Source organism: Cyprinodon tularosa, unplaced genomic scaffold, assembly GCF_016077235.1.
Source record: "Cyprinodon tularosa strain WSP-4 unplaced genomic scaffold, ASM1607723v1 ctg70, whole genome shotgun sequence".
Classification (NCBI taxonomy): domain Eukaryota; kingdom Metazoa; phylum Chordata; class Actinopteri; order Cyprinodontiformes; family Cyprinodontidae; genus Cyprinodon; species Cyprinodon tularosa.
In genome coordinates, this window is record NW_024039452.1 from 1,509,884 (window position 1) to 1,532,943 (window position 23,060).

At 36.8% G+C, this 23,060-nt stretch overlaps 1 protein-coding gene across 7 annotated transcripts in view; it reads left to right on the forward strand.

Annotated features, from left to right (window-relative positions):
* Window positions 1–23,060, forward strand: part of nrxn2b (neurexin 2b) — a 1,247,190-nt gene that overhangs the window by 185,431 nt on the left and 1,038,699 nt on the right. For all 7 annotated transcript variants that reach the window (XM_038268483.1, XM_038268482.1, XM_038268476.1 and 4 more), the window contains one exon: window positions 19,996–20,016. In XM_038268483.1, coding sequence (XP_038124411.1) covers window positions 19,996–20,016 — 21 coding nt within the window. The remainder of the gene's footprint in view (window positions 1–19,995; window positions 20,017–23,060) is intronic.

Sequence of the window (23,060 nt, forward strand, 5' to 3'; positions counted from 1 at the left end):
TAGAATTTTCTTTAAGTAATGTTTAATGTAAGACAGATTTATGAATGATACTAGTGGGAAAAAGACAAGAGTATGAGTACAAGTATATATATATATATATATATATATATATATATATATATATATATATATATATATATATATATATATATGCTGTTCAAGTTTAAAGGTTCTGAATTTATTCCTCTACTTATTTGCACTTTTGAAAGCCAAACAACCCAAACTTTGTTGGAGCATTACCCAATTTTATTGCATTTTTAAAACTCTTCGAACATGATCATAAACATCAACGCGCAGACAGATGTTACACTTAACATACTTTTCACATTAAAATTGGTGTCTTTCAAGCCAGTGCCTTGCCTTTTAAATCTTCGCTCTTGTCCTTCCTTTTCCTCATATACAATAAGCCATCTGTCAGACCTCTTACATCTCATATCTCCCTCAGCCCCTCTCCCTTGGTATAAACTTCAACTCTTTTCCTATCTTCCCCTCTTCCTTTCTTATTATCTTTTCTCTTTACCATCTCTCTGTTCCTAGCTTTGCAAAGATAAGACTCATTCCCCAGTGAGTTCTAGGTGTCAATAATCACGTGCTGTTATCATCGATAATCTGTCACACCCCTTTTCCTGTACCCCACTCTTCAATGTACCTCTTGTCACCTCCTCACCCCACCCCAGAAATCATGAAAAAAACAACAGCAACATACAGTTATTCACACTGATGGTAATTTAGATGGACGAACTTTAATCATTTAAATCGTTCATCCACCACTGGATATTAGTCCTGATCAAGGCAACATTTCATTGATGAGGAAAGGAATTCCTAAGTGCTTTCAATAACCTGTCTGTGTTGTTTTATCTCAGGTAATATAGCTGCCATTACCGACTGAGCTAGATCAAAGCTAACATGATCCACATCTGAATTTTCACCCCGGAACTAAAGATTAATGAATCAGTAACATTTAATTTAAGGTTCTCATCATAAACAACACTCTATTTACTAAAGCAGGAAAGTGTTATTTCCTTATTGAGCTATAGTCTCCCTAAACTAAAAACAACATACATTGCAAAATATCACTGTCAAACAATAAAGGATAAATAAGCCTTAATAATTTCTAGTAATTGGCCCATTGATTTTGGTCATTTTAAGTTTATATTTTGAAATAAATAAAAAAAAAACAATAAAGCGATTTTCTATTCTATTCTAAAATAAACACAAATGGACCATATGCATTTACAAGAGATGAGTTCAAAAATATTATTTTGGATTTTCCAGTGGAAATAAATGTGGCTGGTCACAATAGATATTTGTTCTTACTAGTGTTGAGCCGATGCCATTTTTTGGCCCCGATACCGATACCCGATACCTGGCTGTGCGGCATTGGCCGATACCTATACCATCTGTCTGAAATTGATGTGTGTGTGTATATATGAAGAACTGAAATAATTTAATAATCAAATGATTTTTCAAGTAGAGCATGGCGTATAGAATTTAAGACAAGATATTTTCTTAAAAACAAGAGAAAAAAAATTCAGAACAGCACTTTTTATTCAATAGGTATGGAAAATGGTAATAGATTCTGCATTTAAGATTAAGATACTTTTTTATTGTTAAAAATATTCTATCCATAACTCCTCAAGAGTCATACGGCACTTGGTTAATTTCATAAAGTATTTTATGAAACACTTTATATTATAGATAATTTTCATAAAAGCTCCACTTCTGGTAACTTTGTTGGTTGATCTGTCTACAAACTGGACTCTGGCACTATAAAAAAAACCAAAAAAACTATTTTTTTAACAAGTGGGAATCCTCAGATCTGGCCTATATGTTCCTTTTATCTAACTTAAGTCACATTTAATCCACTATAATTTTTTTTCTTAATCCGACTTTGGGAACTTGACCACATTGGAAACAACCGAGGTGGATTAGCAGTGACTTTGACCACTTTCTATCTCATTCGTCACAACTATGTGCTGCCCAGCAAGAAATGGTTGCAGTTAGCAAAACAGACAGTGAGCTAGAATAGTATTACAAAGACAGCGAGATTTTACATCTTGTAGGTAAACAGAGTTATGAGCCTAATTGAAAGGCTCTTAGGAACCATCTGGATGTGAGACATAGTTTTCAGTGATTTGTATTGAATCCTTCAAACAGAGAACTTTAAGATGCTCTTAAGGGTAATAAACATGTGATGATCTGCCCATCCTGCAGTCCTTTACACTTGATCAGGTCGTACATTTGCAGGAAATAGAATTTTAATCTACGATTAAAAGTTGTCCTTAACCAGATAAAGTTCTGAATAAACTCTGCCCTTAAAGTGAGCATCAAGCCGCCTCCTTTGCTGGCTGAGTCTCCGCATCCAGTTACTTTTGCTGAAATGGCAGGCAGATCATCCCTAAAAGGCTTCAATAAAATGTTTCACCCTCTTTTTATTTGTTTTTTCCGCACACAGCACTAACTCACACAATAAATGGCTTCTTTTGTGCACTTAAACCATAGCACCTATTTCTCTGTGTTGGTGAAGATGCTCTTATTGTTTTTATAGTAATCATGTCAGTTCAGAGCCACAAACAGTTTACAATGAGGTCAGTTATAGGCGTCGCTTTCAAAGAAATGGGAAATAACACAAAAAAAGTCAGATCCCTGAAGAAAAAAAAAATAAGATCTGAGCATCAAGCCCTACAAAGGGAACATAGCCTTAGGTTATAATTTCCATCCATTCATTCATGGTCTGTCTTCACTTAACCACATGCTGTGGAGAAGGTAAATATTTATAGCTGTTATTGGGTGTGGAGAAGATACTAAATTCTTCTTGCTGGGCAGCAACATCACAAGAAGCAGTGCCGCCATCCATATACATGTGACTTTAAGCTAATTTTTACACTATGTTACACTATATATTAGGGTTGTCAAAAGTATCGATACTCAAAAAAGTATTGATACTGAAACATTGTATCCGGATACAATACTCATCTTCAAAAGTATCGATACAGTGCTACCACCAGTGGCACCTAAAGTGCATCTAAAGTGCAGAATAGAGGACAATGCACTTTCAGAACACTGTGTGATTGAATAATTCTCTGCACTTTTCACTTTCAGACTTTTTTGTAACAGGTGCAGCTGCTGAGAATTATTTTTGTTTGGCTAGCGTCATTGTTATGCGTGCAAAGCGTAGCCAAGGACGGAACATTTAATTTTAATTTTATAAGTTTTTTATCAAGCTTGCTTAATATTGTGCACAGCATACAACCTCAAAATATTGTTCTCATTGTTTATTGTATTTATTTATTGTATTTTATTTATTAATGAAAATATTTCTGTTGAATTTTGGAGTCTTGTTTTTAACGTTGTGGTATCGAAAATGGTATCGAGTATCAAATATTTTCCTTAGTATTGGTATCGAGTTTGAAAGTTTAGTATCTTGACAACTAGGGGTGTAAATCACATTCATCATGGCGATTCGATTCAGTATCGATTTCCTGACCCAATGATTCGATTATTTCCGATACTCAAGAATACATCACATTTCGATTCGATTCAATCAGATTAATCGATAAATCGGTAAAAAAAAAAATTTTTATTATTATTTTTTTTTACACCTTACAGGCTAAACAAAGTTTCAAGTTTGATATAAATCAATGAAAGCTGCAAACAGTGCCACAGAGGCTAGCTTGTTTTGTTTTTATGACCGAAATTGCGGAAAACAACTCGTGAAGTTTGACCCGCTAGAAGAGCGAGGTGCACGAGAACGCTGGGACCCTTTTTCCACCTGGATCTCTGCCCTTTTTGGCTCTCATGTCCCTCCGTCGTCGGACTAAACTCACCCCCACTTCCTCGTCGCCTCGGCCGTATCTAGACCCACAGCGTGTAGCACAGACCACGCTTCAATATTGAGCATAATTTAAAAATGTCTGTGTCAAGCTCACTGCAACACACTGCTGTAAGAGTATAACCAGGAAGCGGGTTAGGAGGGCAAAATAGGTTTAGCGCCACCGCAGCACGGGAGGAGAATTACGCCCAGGAGCAAATGAATAAAAATAGACCGGAGGAAAAAAAAAACATGAATCAATTATCTTGCGGACGTGTTGATGCATCGGATCGTCGGCTTTTGGATCGATGCATCGATACAAAACGATTATTATTTACACCCCTAGTGACAACCCTACTATAATGTTTATATAAACCCCTTCAAACTCTATAAAGAGCGCAGTGCTGACCTATGAACCAGGTGAAAATCGAATGACTCATCTAATATGCGCCAGTGTGGTCTGTTCAGGTCTGAAAATGTGCGTTGTTTTTTCCATACATTATTTTCACTCTCTTATGTCTCTGTAAGGACTAATGAATAATGGTAGGACTGTATTTGTCTGCGGTACTTTGGTGCAGACCATTGTTTTTGAAGTTTGATTCTTCTGACCAGGTCTGTCAGACAAGAGTTCCACTTTATGCAGTTTTCTCAATAAACTAAGCAGTCTGCACTTCATTAGCTTTGAGTCAAACTCTGATATTCTGAGACTAATTACACATGGGCCCTGTTTTACAAAACAAAGACAAAGGATTAAGTTTTTCCCAAAGTTTTCGTTGTTTCATGAAAGCAATGAAACAAAGTTACCAAATCTTTTTTTAGAATGAATGAAGCTTTTATGAAATAGTGCCCTAAAATTAGATTTCGTGAAAAACTGATGCAAGTATAAATATGATTTGTATGAACATTTTATTTTTGCATTTTTCACCCTGATTGTCTTCTTCTACAGCTCTGATGAAATCCTAAGGTAAACCAACAACACCAAAAGTGAATTCGGCAGCTGCGTTCAAAAGCTGTCATCTTTTCATTGCAGATAGCTCCAAACCTTCAAAAAAAAAAAAAAAAAAAGCTTTAGATGTTGTGAATAGAGACTGTTTTGAACAACCAATCATGTCATTACCTTCACAGCTTCTTCTTTTAAACCTACTTATTGGCAAACATGTGTGAATTCTGCCTCTTAGACCTGTTCTAGCTGACTGGAAGAGGAAAAAAGCCTCTCTTTAACTGCGTGAACACCCACACTGTAATTTACTACCCTAAAAACATCACTCTGCTTTCATCTAATGTTAGTGTGCAATGAAAATGGCTGGGCTTCTTGAAATACGTTTCTGATCAGTAGCTCTGCAGCCTTAAGGTTTATATATTTTTTTCCCCCCATCAGGCATAATTATGAGTAGGTCCTGTTGGACCTTTTTACTGCTGTAAAAGAACGATGCGCAGAACATATTGTACTTTTGTAGAAGAGAGGAGGCTGAAATATTTTTGCTAAGCATGATGGGATGCTGTAGGAAAAAAAATAGATTTAGGATCCCATTTTGTCTGAGCTTAAAATTCCTCTAACTGCTTTTTTTAGAACAGAAGGATTAAATTGATTAAAGATGCTAAACAGTCAGGGTATTTGAATGATGTTGGACTTTTATATGACTAAAGCCAATTTAAAAGTAGAACACGATGAACTTGTTTGGCTGTTTTATATAACAGAGTCATTTATGGTTCTTTAATAAGAGCTTTGCTCCAAATGTTTTGGTTGCAGACAGACATTATTCTGCTTGAAAAACAGTAAATCTACTCACTGGTTAAATAATAAAATAGGCTTTTAGAATTTACAATCAGTAATTTTTTTTTAATACATTTTAAATTCCCAATAAAAAATAATGTTTAGAATAATACATGAACACTTACAGGAAATGATTTATCCTAAAGGAAGGAATCTGGTGATGGAAACAAGAGTTCTTTTAGGTGCAGTGAATCTTTAAATTTAATTTATTTACATTTGTTTACCTAAAATCATTAGTTCATGCAGTTAATTTGTGCAGCAAGCGACACAGAGATGTTTCCAGCACAGTACGAGTGGGTGAATCATTCCTCAGCAGCAGTTCTGTTTGTGTAATACGATCACGAATATTGAGTCACAAAAATCTGCAGCTGGAGGATTAATCAACTAGTTCTGTGCTAGAAGTGGTGCTGCGTCACTCTGAGTCACAGATCATGGAGAATTCACTCCCGACCATCACGGTTGCACGGACCTCAGCTGAACTAACAAGGAGGGAATCGGTTCATGAAATGATTCAGTTTTATTTGTTTATATGAGAGTAGTTTTAAATAACTCGTTTACACAACCCTGCAGGAATCAGATTTTTTTCTTTTCTTTTTTCGGTGTTGGTAGTGGTGCTGGAGGGGTAGATCTTTATTTGTCCTCCTCCATTTCTCCTGAATCAATGAGTATGGCATTTTAGTGCGTTAAGCTGGCATAAGAATCTGGTACCTTAGGCCCCTTGATATTACAATCTACATTCCAAACCAATTACATCTCCCCTGAGATCATTTTACATTCTTTAAAAGAGAAAAAAAAAAGTAGCCCTTTCTAAAAGTCTTTGCAGCTATACTCAAACTGTGCTTGACAGTTTCACTTTTGATTAACTGATACTTCCTTTGGTTTCCAGTTCCATTTTAATAACATTTTTCGCTATTCATTCATGTTTTACAATGCATTATCCACAGACATGTAATCCTTGATGAAGCTATAGCTGTCATGATTCTGCCCTTTCTGGACTATTTGGTTCTGTCTAAGTTTTCTTTTTGTGTTTTCAGTTACATTTTGATTTATGTCATTCTGTGTTTTCTGGGTCATTGGTTTCATTTCCATTTTGTGTCATTCTGATTGTTTTCTATCTATAGTTAAACAGTGTTTTACTTTTGGAGTTACTCTCTGTTGCCCTTGCTCCCTTCTAGATCTTTCTTCTACGGTAGCAGCCATTCAAAAAGCCCCTTCCCAGTCAAATGCCAGCCGAATGGCAGCCAACTTCCAGCCCCCTCCTCCTGGGCGTTTATATTGTTTTTATCTAACCAGGAGAAGGCGCTTCTCTTGGTTTACATCTTAATGTCCACAAATCATGACAGAAAGAATAGTTTAGTACAAAGATTGATGTTTAAAAAAGGAACCTTAGGGGACCAATCAAGGAAAGAGGATACATTTTGAATGGCTACTACTGTAGCTGCTTCTATCCACATTTTTCCTCCCCAGTGTCTCCTTGGTTTTGGTTCCTGAGTTTCTTGTCGATTGGTTCAGGATTATGGCTGTATTGGATTTTTACATATTCATTAGGTTTAGCAAGAAGTCCTCTCTTATGAAAGTGAATCTGTGTCGCTGGGATTTGAATAAAAAATGCCACTGAAATTTAAATGTTGTATGTTTGTGCTTACTGTTTTAGTGTTAAAATATATTCAGAACACATTTTTGACCTAAAAAATAATTAATTGTCATTATTTCTACACAGTTGAAATTTCATTTGTTATTTTCTCTTCAAGCTAAAATTTCACATTACTATTTTAAAGTGATTACATTTTCAATGCTTATTTTTCAGTTATATTATTGAAAAAAATCTGCATATAAAAAAATTCAACCTTTAAAAATTTAAACTTAATATTTTCAGCCTCCTGAGATTCAACTGGCTCTATTTCACTGCCTTAAATTTGGCGTCTAAATTCAGTATAAAAAGGGAAGGGTTACTTCAGGTCACAGACATTAGCAATGGATTGTGGCGTCCAACACCCAGCCAATCCTGTTACGTTTTCTTAGTCACGTGACGTGACGCATGTGGCGCTCATACGGAAGGAAAACCAGCATCACGGAGCCGTCACGCAAGCTAACGCTAACTCAACTACAGAAAAATTAAAGTAATAAACTCACCGTTGAGTTAGCGTTAGCTTGCATGACCGGCTCTGTCATGCTGGTTTTCCTTCCGTATAAGCGCCACATGCGTCATGTCACGTGACTAAGAAAACGTAACGGGATTGGCCACAATCCATTGCTAATATCTGTGACCTGAAGTAACCCTTCCCTTTTTACACTGAATTTAAACGCGGAATTTAAGACAGTGAAATAGAGCCAGTTGAATCTCAGGAGGCTGAAAATATTGAGTTTGAATTTTGAAAGGTTGAATTCTTTTATTACTCAAAAATTTAACTGAATAATAAGCATTGAAAATGTAATCACTTTGAAATAGTAATTCGAATTTTAGCTTGAAGAGAAAACAACAAATGAAATTTCAACTGTGTAGAAATAATGACAATACATTTTTTTAGGTCAAAAATGTGTTCTGAATATATTTTAACACTGAAACAGTAAGTACAAACATACATTTAAATTTCAGTGGCACTTTTAATTCAAATCCCAGCAACACAGATTTACTTCCGTACTCTCTGCCTCTCCATGTCTGCATCTGTGTCCTCCACAAGTATCCACCAATCTAGACGATAGCTAATAGTAGAAAAGATGATCAGAAGTCAGTATATTCAGGATTAATTGATCACAGCTGCTAATATTGGTTCTCTCAAAGCTATATTCAGTCATTGTGTGTAGTCTAAATAAGTGTCTTTCATCCACCCTTTGAAGACATGGAAAATTATTTCAATTTGTGGAATAGGGAACATTAGACAAAACATACTGTCCATCAATCAATGATTTTCACTTTATATTTATTAGTAAATGCTAATTTCCTCCTATACCTTCACAACCAGGCATATGATGCCTTGGTGGTGTTTTTGCTTCAATGTTCGTAACACAGTATATCTCCACTGAGGTTCTAGTGCCCACACATTTTGTTAGTGTTCTACTGTCATGTAGGGCGAAACTCAGTGTACTGTGAAAATGCCAAAGATATCCCTCTGATAATAGGTCTACTAGATCAGAAGGCCAAGACCCCATGAAAGCATGTCTCTATTGTATCCAAAGGAATGCTCTATTTTAGTTCAGAAAAGGAGAGAAAGCTTTGGCTATTTCTTTCCACCTACAGTATACAGGTGCTGGTCATAAAATTAGAATATCATGAAAAAGTAGATTGATTTCAGTAATTCCATTTAAAAAGTGAAACTTGTATATTATATTCATACATTACATACAAACTCATATATTTCAGATGTTTATTTTGTTTAATTTTGATGATTACAAATGACAACAAATGAAAATCTCAAATTCATCATATCAGAAAATTAGAATATTGTGAGAAGGTTCAAAATTGATGGCCCCTGGTGCCACACTCTAATCAGCTAATTAACTCAAACCACCTGCAAAAGCCTTTAAATGGTCTTTCAGTCTAGTTCTATAGGCTACACAATCATGGGGAAGACTGCTGACTTGACAGTTGTCCAAAAGACGACCATCGACACCTTGCACAAGGAGGGCAAGACACAAAAGGTCATCGCTAAAGAGGCTGGCTGTTCACAGAGCTCAGTGTCCAAGCACATCAATAGAGAGGCGAAGGGAAGGAAAAGATGTGGTCGAAAAAAGTGTACAAGCAAGAGAGATAACAGCACCCTGGAGAGGATTGTGAAACAAAACCCATTCAAAAATGTGGGGGAGATTCACAAAGAGTGGACTGCAGCTGGAGTGAGTGCTTCAAGAACCACCACACACAGACGTATGAAAGACATGGGTTTCTGCTGTCGCATTCCTTGTGTCAAGCCACTCTTGAACCACAGACAGCGTCAGAAGCGTCTTGCCTGGGCTAAAGAGAAACAGGACTGGACTGCTGGTGAGTGGTCCAAAGTCATGTTCTCTGATGAAAGTAAATTTTGCATTTCCTTTGGAAATCAAGGTCCCAGAGTCTGGAGGAAAAGAAGAGAGGCACTTCATCCACGTTGCTTGAAGTCCAGTGTAAAGTTTCCACAGTCAGTGATGGTTTGGGGTGCCATGTCATCTGCTGGTGTTGGTCCATTGTGTTTTCTGAGGTCCAGGGTCAACGCAGCCACATACCAGGAAGTTTTAGAGCACTTCATGCTTCCTGCAGCTGACCAACTTTTTGGAGATGCAGATTTCATTTTCCAACAGGACTTGGCACCTGCACACAGTGCCAAAGCTACCAGTACCTGGTTGAAGGACCATGGTATCCCTGTTCTTAATTGGCCAGCAAACTCTCCTGACCTTAACCCCATAGAAAATCTATGGGGTATTGTGAAGAAGAAGATGCAATACACCAGACCCAACAATTCAGAAGAGCTAAAAGCCACTATTAGAGCAACCTGGGCTATCATAACACCTGAGCAGTGCCACAGACTGATCGACTCCATGCCACGCCGCATTGCTGCAGTAATACAGGCCAAAGGAGGCCCAACTAAATACTGAGTGCTGTACATGCTCATACTTTTCATGTTCATACTTTTCAGTTGGCCAACATTTCTATAAATCCTTTGTTTTTATTGGTCTTCAGTAATATTCTAATTTTCTGATATGATGAATTTGAGATTTTCATTTGTTGTCATTTGTAATCATCAAAATTAAACAAAATAAACATCTGAAATATATGAGTTTGTATGTAATGTATGAATATAATATACAAGTTTCACTTTTTAAATGGAATTACTGAAATCAATCTACTTTTTCATGATATTCTAATTTTATGACCAGCACCTGTACATCTGCTGCCTTTCAGAGATGTTGATGTCGAATTACTGATGAATCTTAGAAAGAGACAAGACAGGCTGGATACCTGAGGTTAAAAAGAAATAAAAAGTAAAACAATACCACTTTAAATGTTTTTAAGTTTTTAAAATACGGCAACCAGAAAACAGACTTTAATCAGAAATTGGACTTTCTATTTTTTGGGAAAATTTGATTTTTCTGAAGAAATTTCAACACCTGTCCCGGAGTCTTTATCACTTCTACATGCTGCAGTAGAGCAACCTGTAGTTGGAGTGCTGGAGTTTCTAAGTTTTGAATCATGATTTCAGTTCAATTAATTAAATTCAGTTTATTTATATAGCGCCAAATTCACAACACAAGTCATCTCAAGGCACTTTACAGTTCAACCAGATTATACAGTCAATTTGATTCAAAATGTTCTATCTAAGGAAAACCAGTTGATTGCATTGACTCATTGACTCAAATACAATCCCTCACACTAAGCATGCTTGTTATTAGGCGTATTTACAGTAGTAGCCATTCAAAAGTTCCCCATTTCCCTTTGAGAGCTCTTGGCTGGTCCTTCATTGGCCCTTGGCTGGTCCTTCATTCACCCTTGGCTGGTCCCCTACAATTCCTTTTTAAACATAAATCTGTGTAAAGAAATATTCTTTCTGCCATGATTTGTGGATATTAAGATCTGAAGAGAAGCGTCATCTCCTGGTCAGACCCTGTAATTCAGTGAAAAGGTGTGAGGTCAGAGTGGGAAAAAAAAGCACAGCCAGAAAAAGGCCAGTGGCTGGAAGTTGGATGGAATTTAGCTGGAAGTCTCAGGGGAGTAGGCTGCCATTCTGCTGGTGTTTGATTGGGAAGGGCCATTTTGAATGGCTGCTACTATATATAGCACCAATTCCAAACACATGTCTTCTCAAAGCACTTTACAGAGACAATTTAACCAAATCATACAGTCAAAGTGGTTCAGAGTTTTCTATCTGAGGAAAACCAGCTGATTGCATTGAGTCATTGATTGATAAATGTGCCTGTGTTTTGTCTTCAGAACGACTGTCAGGACTGAATTGTAGAGCTAAACTTGCATCCTGAAACCACTTTTCAGTGATGTTTTTTAGCAAACAGTTTGGATATCACACTTCTGTTTTTGTATCACCTGTTTGAATTTACACAAGCACACTTATCTTGATTCAAATGACCAAACACAAAACCCATACAAACAAGTGTGTCTTTGATTTGCATCTTAACTGGAATGTTCTTAGGAAGATGGGCCTTCATGTTGCTCAACAACATCAGCGCTCCAATTACAGGTTGCTCTGGCGCAAACTAACAGAACAGAGAAGGACTCCTGGATGGTCGTCTAAAAATTTTCAGAATAAGTGACCAAAAGTCTGGTTGACTCTGATTTAAGCCTATTTTGTGGTTTACATGACCCAGCTAACTTTGAATTTGCACAGACTATAAAAGGTATTAACATCAGATATGAGGTTGATGTGGGGAATTATGGTAAATGGCATGTACTTATATAGCGCCTTTTTTCATGTCAGGAGACTTGAACAAAGCACTTTACACTACATTCATTCACCCATTCACACACACACTGATGGTAGCCATAGCTGCCCTGGGGCTCACTGACAGAAGCGGGGCTGCCGTACACTGGCACCGTTGGGCCCTCTGACCACCATCAGAAGACAATACAGGTTGAAGTGTCTTGCCCAAGGACACAACGACAATGAAAGTCAGAGCCCGGGCTTGAATCGTCAACCCTTGGATTTCAGGGCAAACTCCAACATCCAACGCCACTGTCGCCGTTACCTATGCTGATATCACAAAATCTTCCCTGATATGATTTTCTTAAAATTAACAAGTCTGTAATCAATACAATGCAATATAATTAGGGATGCATGATATTGGGATTTTGGCCGATATCCGATATGCCGATATTTTAAAACTCATGTAGCCGATAACCGATATCGATGCCGATGTTAAAGCTGGACAAAAATAAGTAGTCATTGAAAATAGCAGTTTTGTTATCCATTTCTGACACTTTGAAAAATAATATACTCAAATAAATTTTCATATGCTGATATCAAATTGATTTTTAAATACGCGGTATCGATCTATTTTACTTTCAAAATCTTGTGAAATTTCATCGTTCTGTTACAAACTCTTGTGATATTTTGCAAATTCTTGTGAGATTTTGTTAGTGAAATAGATCGATACCGCGTCAATATATCAACATATAAAAATAAGGACAACATTTCGTGAATTTTCGGGGGATTTCGTAGCATAACGATGACATATAGCAATATTTCATTAGTAAAAGAGATTGATATGGTGTTTTTAAATGGCAATATATCAGCATATGAAGATATTGTGATATTTTAATGTATCAATATTTTTTCCCTCGTCTTTAGAAGTTTTTAAGTCTGTAAAAAAGAAGTTTCTGAGGAAGAAGAAGAAGTAGTATTTTTTTTTTTTTTAGACTTTAGAAACTCAGAAGCTGATCAAATATCGGTGGGGTGGCCGATGTCCGATATTCAGTTTTAAGGCCGATACAGGCCGATACCGATAGAGGGCAGATTATATTGTGCATCCCTAAATATAATCTGCTCATCCAAGAGGATCATTTACATTTATATCAATAAATAAATTTTTTTTGACAGTTTCATTTCTAAGCACAGGCATTTATCTTGTGATTATACAGGTATCTATTGCCTTGTGAATTTATTCAGTTAAAGCCACACTTTGAAGATGATGTGGATGAATCTGTTAATTTTACATCAGTGGTTTGGGATTAAAAGAAATGGAAATGAATGTGATAAGCTGCATATTTATTCTAAATACTGCAATATTTGACAATGACTAAGGTTTATTACTCTGTTTATATTCTTTTAGAATTTCCACCCTTTAGCCTATGTTGTCAAGAATTAACATGATGATTTGGTTGCCTTTCTTTTCAAGCCAATTTTTAAATTTTTCACTCATGAAATAATGTTTTTTTTTTCCCAGTCAACCTCAGTTTCTGAACATGTTGACAATGCTTCCATTGGATTTCAAAATATTTTGAAATATTTTCTAAAAGAAAACAAAAAAGCAAGAAACAAATCATATTCTCTTGTACAGTTGAAAAAAAAAACCTAATTATCAGTTTTCTGAATGTACATGCAGAGTAACCTATTAAACAGAAAATGCAACATTTAAAAAATGTATTTTCAAATCTTGCTTGAAGGACCTGCACTTTCATTTTTAAGTCCTCATCCAACTTAAACATATTTCTCCAGCAGGGGAACCTGTACCTTCTTACTTCGTTATTGCATTTCTTTGGCCTCCCTCTGCAACCTGCTTCTGTTCTTTGTCTCCCTGGGAGGTGACACTTCTCTCACTCTAATTCTCAGTTTATTTCTTGCTGCCAATAAAAATCTTGACCACACTATTTACTTACCTGCTAAGATAGGCTTTTACGAGTGTCAGGAATCCCACATGGATGCTGCACATTGCCAAAGTCCATATCTACCTTAAATGGTAGATTCACGAGTAATGTGACCTAGAACACAAGGAGCAGTTTACTCTTTGCTGCTATAACTAAAGAGACTCTTCTCAAGAGTTAATTTTAGAGCCAAAACCCATTAATAATAATTTTAGTAACCATATTATGCTCTGACATTTCCTGGACTTTGCTCTTCACAGTTTTCTATTCATCCATCAGTGAGGGATGGAAATGCTTCTGTAACCTTTATCTCTGTTTTTTGTTTTGTCCTCAATGAATTTGGGAAACCATCAGATTTTTTTGGTGACTAATCTCATCCTTGTCTCTCAATTTTTTCATCTTTATCTATAAGTGTAAATAATTCACAACATAAAAAGCAATTTAGGATCTTCAAACGTTAATCATAGATTTAAGTTTGTACAACACCAGAAAGATAATCTATTGGTATTCCTATAAAGTCATATTTTAATTCCACCGGCTCTTTAGTAATTTATTTAGAAAGAACTGGATGGTTTAAATTTAGCTGCCTTTCACCTCCTTTTAGTCTCTAGATAATGATAAATCCTGATTTTTTTCATTAAGTGGTGAAACAATAGTTAACACAGTCAGATAAACACATATCAAATGAACAATTTTCCAAATTAAACAAAAAAATCACCATCAGAGCCAGTGGTTCTTCACACATGGCTAGGCTGAGAGAGTTCTGCTGCAGAAAGGCTAATGTTAGCCCTGGCTACGGTTAGCCTCGGAGGTCCGTTGTTAGCCATTGTCCTCTCAACATAGTTTTTTTTCATTATTATGCACTAAATCATTAAATGGGCCATTTAAGAAGATTAAAAGTATAATGTTCTCACCTTAAATTATCATAAAACAAATTTTTGTAGAACCATGGCAATAGAAAAGAGAACTTTTAAATGAATACTCTGAGCTGTATGAGCGCTCCACTGGGAGCTGCTGTTGCCCCGGTGCATGCTGGGACAGCTGTCAATCTTGGGAATGGACAAGTCGGCTGGGACTTTGTCCGTTCTCGGTCTTGTGTTCTTGCGAATATGAACAATGCTATTGCTGAAGCCGAGCACATAAGAATGGACAAGTACACATATTGAGAAAAGGCCTAAGTGTTTTTCCGCCGCTTTGGATGTTATCATCCAATGAAATGTCCATTATTAGCTGTTATCAGTCCCATAAAAGGACTTCAGATTTTACCTAAAGGCTCAGTAGATCGTAATCACCGAATGAATCCTAACCCATACTGTAGTCTTAAAATATATTAAACACACGCTGGTGGGCAAAAAACTATAATGCAAAAAAATACTCATTTAGCATACAGAGCTTTTAGTGTTTTTGATTAAATCCAATGTGTTTGGCCTTTGCTAAAGGTCTCATTTTAGCACCTGTGCAACAGCACAGATTTTCTCTCACATTCAGATTGGAATCACAAACTATTCTAAAACGGCACCAGAGTTGAAGGCGTACGGTTAGCTGAAACACTAATGAAATAGACCTCTGGGATAAAGCCATTGGGTTGCAGAGACTACAGGACAATAAATTGGATAAAAATGACAAAGTAGTGAGAATATCTGACAGTTTGTCTTGGCTTTTTTACCTTTGAACCAGAACAGCTAAAACTTACACTGACAAAATCAACCAACAAAAGCAAAGGATGAATCATCAACTTGTTTGCATTGTTTCTTAATAACATAAAAAGGACATAACCCAGAGGATTGCAAATGTCTAAAATTATCTATCAACAGACAATGCAAGATGTATACTGCATTTAATTTTGTTGTAATTTAGCAAAACTTGCTCATCATACCAGCTACAGTATGTTTACTTTGGTATTGTTGATATTATGTGTTAAACTAATAGGAATTTGTTAGATATCCGTTACTTTCTCAAGTTCACATTTATGTGCCAAATCTTCTGAAATGCCTCCAACTCTGGGTGAAGTTAATATTTAACGTTGCATCAATCAGTTTTTCATGTCAGGTTATCCACAGTCTGGAAAAAAAGCAGCATTTAAAGGCAAGGGAATGACAACATATTTCAAATGTACAATATGGGGAATTTGTAATACGTTGCGTGGGCAGCGAAGTGTGTCCTGGTTGGTGACTGCGAAAAAAAAAAATAAGTGTCAAAAATCCTTTCACAATGTCATAAGGGAGAGAAAAAGAGAAACACGAGAATGAGGGAGAAAAGATAATACACAATGATTGGAGATGAGTAAGTCACAGCTTTTGAATATATGAATAATTTTCTGCTCATATCATGCCATAATGCCACCACTCGGTAGGCGACACCCTGATCCTATATGACAGTAACTGTCAAAGGATTCAGATTTATTTTTTTTTCTTCATTGAACTGTTTAGTAGATGCATTTAAATAATTATTTTCTTTAGACATAACCTGCAAGAATAAGCAGGTGTAGACCATAGATAGGTGGAAAAAAAAAAATCAACAAAGTATCTGGTTCACAATGCATGATTTTACAGTTGATGAGTGATTTTAAAAACCTAAGAGAGACCACACACATGATGATTAAAAACTGTAGATATAAAGGTTCTTTGGTCGCACCACAAATGTCAGACAAGAATTTTCAAAAAGATCTTTCCAGATCAAACACAAGTTCATTGTGACTAAACATGACCAACAAGCAGAAGTACTGGGGATACTTTGTGGACTAATTTTAACAAAGAAAAAGCTTAAAAAAAAGGTCAGATCAGGAAACAGCATGAATCCTATTGCTAAGGCAGTTAGCATAGGGACCCACAATCCTTTCACTGCTCAAAAAGTAAAAAAAATATATATATATATATTTCTTCACGATACTGTGTCACACATGCTAATGTATACACTGCAAAAACCATCTAGAAATAAGTACAAAATTTCTTAAAGTAAGTGCATTTACCCTTAATTTTAGTAGGTAAATAAGACGATTTGCTAATGGAATGAGTATTTCCATTCCTAAAATAAGACAATTAGATAACATTCACTTGAAATAAGACAAAGCAATAGTTTTTTTCTTATTTTAAATGTAAATCGTCTTGTTCCAATGGCATGGTGTCTCACTTATCTCCTCAATTCAAGACAAAATTCACTCAATTTAAGCAAAAATAACTCATACAGATTTCCATTTTTTGCAGTGTACACATTCATGTCTTGAGTTTATAAGGAAAAGCTTCAGTTGTTCACTGTATTTGTGTAAGTTGTGTTTTTGTAGTTATTTTGCAAAAACTGGAGTCCCAATTTAAAAAACTTCATTAATGTTTGTGTCTGCCACCTAAAGACGTCCATAAGGCTGTCTGGATTTAACAGAGCAGTCCATAATCTCCTCTTCTACCCTCTATAGCAGGCTTATTCCAAGATGGTCCTCGAGGGCTGAACTGCAATTATCAGAATCAGCTGTACTGAAGCTGAGTCCAATTTAAAACTTGTAAGGAAACGGCCATTGAGGACCGACTTTGGACATGCCTACTCTATTGTGTGCTCAGTGTAGACACATCTAAAGGTGAAGGATAAGAAGTAGAAACAAGGGGTAGTCGCTACAATTTGAGGTATTTGATTAATTTGAGCTCGGGGCATTCCTGACTTCATTTCAGGCAGAGTAGATTGCCTGCAACACACCACACAAAGCAGAATTATCTTCTAAGGGAATCTTAGGAACCATCCTGATAACTAAGAAATACTCATAGAGATAATTTGGGGCAAAACTTGGTACAATTTTCTTGTTGCATTAACATGGCATGAGGTCTGTGTGATCATATTGTTTTTTTTTTCCGTTTTCAATTTAGAACATTTAAATTTTACTTTGCAACATATTTAATCATTACAGCATGCTTTTGAGACATGGATTAACTTGGTTAGGTTAATTTTTCCCACATTTGATTTGTCCATATGGTCTTTGATTTCTATAAAGTGCTTTAAGATGACTTGTGCTGTGAATTGGCACTATATAAATAAACAGAATTGAATTGAATACACCCATTTCTTGATGTGGACTCTAGTTTTGAATAATTTTAATGCCAAACAAATGGCTAGACATGATGAGTCTTAAAAAATCTATTTTCCAGAACTATGCTCGCTGCGGCTGATCTGCTTGTCTTACTTTTTAACCACACAGCTTCCCTAAGGATTTGTTAAAGTTTTATTTAATGGCTGCACTCATCACAAAATCTTAATAATGAAAGCAAGTGGAATGCTCCAGTCGTCTCAACATGTGAAATTTTGTATTGGTTTTTTCTCATTGATGTACACTATATTGCCAAAAGTATTTGCTCACCCATCCAAATTATTGGAATCAGGTGTTCCAATCACTTCCATGGCCACAGGTGTATAAATTCAAGCACCTAGGCATGCAGACTGTTTTTACAAACATTTGTGAAAGAATGGGTCGCTCTCAGGAGCTCAGTGAATTCCAGCGTGGAACTGTGATAGGATGCCACCTGTGCAACAAATCCAGTCGTGAAATTTCCTCGCTCCTAAATATTCCACAGTCAACTGTCAGCTGTATTATAAGAAAATGGAAGTGTTTGGGAACGACAGCAACTCAGCCACGAAGTGGTAGGCCACGTAAACTGACGGAGCGGGGTCAGCGGATGCTGACGCGCATAGTGCGAAGAGGTCGCCAACTTTCTGCAGAGTCAATCACTACAGACCTCCAAACTTCATGTGGCCTTCAGATTAGCTCAAGAACAGTGCGCAGAGAGCTTCATGGAATGGGTTTCCATGGTCGAGCAGCTGCATCCAAGCCATACATCACCAAGTGCAATGCAAAGCGTCGGATGCGGTGGTGTAAAGCACGCCGCCACTGGACTCTAGAGCAGTGGAGACGCGTTCTCTGGAGTGACGAATCGCGCTTCTCCATCTGGCAATCTGATGGACGGGTCTGGGTTTGGCGGTTGCCAGGAGAACGGTACTTGTCTGACTGCATTGTGCCAAGTGTAAAGTTTGGTGGAGGGGGGATTATGGTGTGGGGTTGTTTTTCAGGAGCTGGGCTTGGCCCCTTAGTTCCAGTGAAAGGAACTCTGAATGCTTCAGCATACCAAGACATTTTGGACAATTCCATGCTCCCAACTTTGTGGGAACAGTTTGGAGCTGGCCCCTTCCTCTTCCAACATGACTGTGCACCAGTGCACAAAGCAAGGTCCATAAAGACATGGATGACAGAGTCTGGTGTGGATGAACTTGACTGGCCTGCACAGAGTCCTGACCTCAACCCGATAGAACACCTTTGGGATGAATTAGAGCGGAGACTGAGAGCCAGGCCTTCTCGTCCAACATCAGTGTGCGACCTCACAAATGCGCTTCTGGAAGAATGGTCAAAAATTCCCATAAACACACTCCTAAACCTTGTGGACAGCCTTCCCAGAAGAGTTGAAGCTGTTCTAGCTGCAAAGGGTGGACCGACGTCATATTGAACCCTATGGATTAGGAACGGGATGTCACTTAAGCTCATATGTGAGTCAAGGCAGGTGAGCAAATACTTTTGGCAATATAGTGTATCTATTTGAGGCTGGGAAATATGGTATTTTTTGTTTTGCTCATTTTTTTATGTTATTTTTTTGCCGCTGTGACAGAAACCAAAGTGAGGAAACCACATGCTGTTTCTGCCAGCCTGTCTTCAAGACACAGAAGATGTGCATTGTTAAGTTTGGCTAACTGTGTTTCATAAAGACCCCCCCTCACACTCAGTAACAGCACAAAAACGCCAAAATCTCCACAGGGACAATTGTTAAGTTACTTTTCCTTGTTTTTTTTCTAATCTTCAAACAGGAGGCTTTTAGTGTTGCAGAAAGTTTTAACTTTCAGCGATCCAGTGATAGCTTTATAAAGTCACTAGTGCTGTTCTTAGTCTATCTGTGTAACACAGCCTTAATTAGATAAAAACTATAATAAAGTTGGGCGAGAAAAATGACAAATCCAGTTCAAAATGAGACTGGATAGGGTTCTAGTTGCTTAATTGTTTTATAGTTGCACTAAGGATTTTGTAATATTTTAAAAGTTTAAACAGCTATTGACCTGTTTTTGTCTTTTCTTTTTCTTTTCATGTGTTTCCTTTGGATCCTGAAGCTGAAGAGTATGCTGTCGAAGGTAAGACTAATGCTCGTCTCCTCAGGCAGTCTGACGGAGTTCCCCACTGCTCTCACGGCTGCTTTTGCTGGTTGCTTTTTAATAATGTTTGTCGTCCCTCTGCAGGGGGGCATTGTCAGTTTGGACTGCGGTTTGAAGTGACGTCCAGGGGGCCTAAATCTACATTACAGAATTAGATAAAAGGGGTACATTAACAATCAAAATTGCCCCTATTTATCTAGCTTTTTTTTTATTATCTGGTTCTTTATTTTTTGCCTTTTTTGATCATTATTTTGTTTACGTAGACGTAGAACTCCAATTTTTAAATTGGACATATGTATTTTGTTTTTGTGCAGAAGTGACCAGGGCTGCTTGGCAACCCCAGTCAGCAAACCGGCCTGTAGTGTTTTTATCATGAAATAACAAGAAAACTTGTGATTTAGAGATCAACTCCTTTTACTTTTCTTCCTTTATTCTATAACCCTAAGAGGTGAACAAATGCTTTTAGTTGGGGCCCCTTAGGGATGTCATAAGCCCTTAGGCCAGGCGCTAAGCCTAAGCTGGATAGAAGAGAATTAATGGATGGATCACTTTTCCCTTGTATGTCTGCAGACACTTGCCTGTTTCACCTCTGTAGCTTGAGAGCCTTAACAATTTAAGTGAATGTGGGTGTGAGTTATTTAGGGTCTGAAATGGCGTCTAGCTGTACTCTGAAGTTTCAAGTTTCTCTGCTGGTCTATGAAGTTTAAGGATCAATTGTGTCGGTAAATCATTATTTATTCATCTGGTCAGGAAATCTATGAATATCTAAATCTGAGGGTTTAATCCGTGTCAGAAGTGTCGGATGTTTTTAGTGATTGGGACTGAGATCCTGATTGTGCATTCCGTTCTTGAAACCTGAAATTGAGAATTTGAGTTTCCACTTTTGGACCCTTTTCTCCATTTTTTGTATAATAGTACAGCCATTGTTATAAAGTTAACAATGACTAAAACATTGTTCTGAATGGTGTTCTGCCAAAATACTCAACTTTGAAACATATTGTCTTATTAAAACTTCTGTTAGATAAATATAAAAAATGCTATCAACTGTAGAGGAAGAGAAGTTTAACTATTGCTGCTCTGGATAGCTTAAATTGTGAACTGTAATTGCGGTTTCATCTGCAATGAACTACAGGGGGGAATATGTAGAAGCAGTTTTATTGTCTTATATCAGATCAGAATCAGAATATATCCTACAACATGGCCCTATACTTACTTAGCAACAAAACAGTACATGTTGAAGTTCAAGTATGAGCAATAATAAAGTCCCTAATGCCTTATTCGTACGCAATTAGATGATGTATGAGGAGGTTTGGTAAAACAGAGAACATCTGTATAAACATTCTTTGAGGGTCGGAGTGACTTTGACGCAGACCAGCCCACGTGATTTCCAGTAAGCTTTTGACATGATATTCCTGCGCATGTGCAGTTACATAATGCGATGTGGAAACTATAAATGTAGCTGAAGTTTGGGGGATAACAGAATTTTTGACGATGCGTTGCTGGATGTATGAAGTGTCTAAGACAGCTGTATGGATTTGGTTTTGTAATTAAATGTGTCCCTCCTCCGGATGATAAAATGGTGTGAATCGTGGCCTTCTTTCTGTCATAAGGGAATTCTACCAATGAGCTTCCATACGGTCAGTGCTATTACTTTTTAAATTTTTTTGACTTTGAAGTCTGACTTTTGATTGTTGAAATTTGCCATTCAGAGGTTTGATATTTTAACATCTTGAGACCAATGGAAGAGTAACAATGGCATCCAATCCTGAATGTTCTATATTGTGATGCTGCATGTTGTCTTTGTTTGCAGATGCAAGATGCATTACAAATCTTAAATTTTAAAAACACAAGATTTTCTTAAAATGTACAGGTCACATACTATAATATTTAACTCATTATGAAACTGTAATTAGGTTGGTTTGCATTGGGGCCTGTGCAATTTTATTTATTTATTTTTTACCAGGACTTTGATTAAAGATAAAAAGCTCATCAATAGATTCTGATTAAAGACTTATAAAACCTTAGAACCAGTTGTCAAAGAATAAAGCTTTATGATGACTTATTTCTTTGTTTTAGTTTATTCTTATCCACTTTCACAAAACTCAAAGCGTTTTCTGTAAAAGTAGAAGCGTTGATGACAGTTCCAATTATGTTGTTGAACACAAACACCTCAAAGGAGCGTTTTTAGATCTTGTCTTTCTAAGATGAGACTCGGGGGTATTTCTGCAACCATCTTTGCTCTATTTTTAGGGTTTAGTTCACACTGCATTTGGTTTAATTGGGTTTAGTGGCTGCACGTTCAAAGACTGGTGGAGACTGATTGCAGAGAGATGGTAAAAGCTCACAAATGGCAGATGACCCAGGAAAGTGGATGACAGCCTCCACTCTTTCACTTGTATAATCATACTTCATGCTGTGGTTGTTTTATGGAGCTGATTTTAGGACCCTCTGTTAAAGATACTCTATAAACGGGACAGCATTGGATATATCAACAGTTATTTTGTAAGCGCTGTTTTGTCATTGTGTGGTGTTTTGTTTTACTGTGTTACATTATTAAATTAGAAAATAGAACTAATTGCATAGATAATTTTAATTTGTAGTTTATTTGGCTTATGACAATTAGACAGGCATATTATATATTGAATTGAGAATGTTTGATAAGGAATAGCTATGCTTAAATTATTGTAAAAACAGTGGTAAACTGTTTTTGTTTTAGATTCACATACTGTACAATAGGGACCATTTATCAATGGTCAGCTCAACATGATCAGTAACATCTTTGTTAGGATGTAAAGTAGGGAAATGAGATGAATGTAGTTTAGATAGGTGCTAAAAAGGGTTGTGCAGCCAACCAACTTTATTGATTAATCAATTTATTTATTTGTGAGGATTACATTTTTTTCACTAATCCAGTACTTGGACTACCATACCTCAGGGTGATATTTCTTCATCTTTTGTCCGTAAATGTATTCTCATAACTGAGAAACTTAGTCTTTGTGTGATACCACTTGCTGCAAACCTTT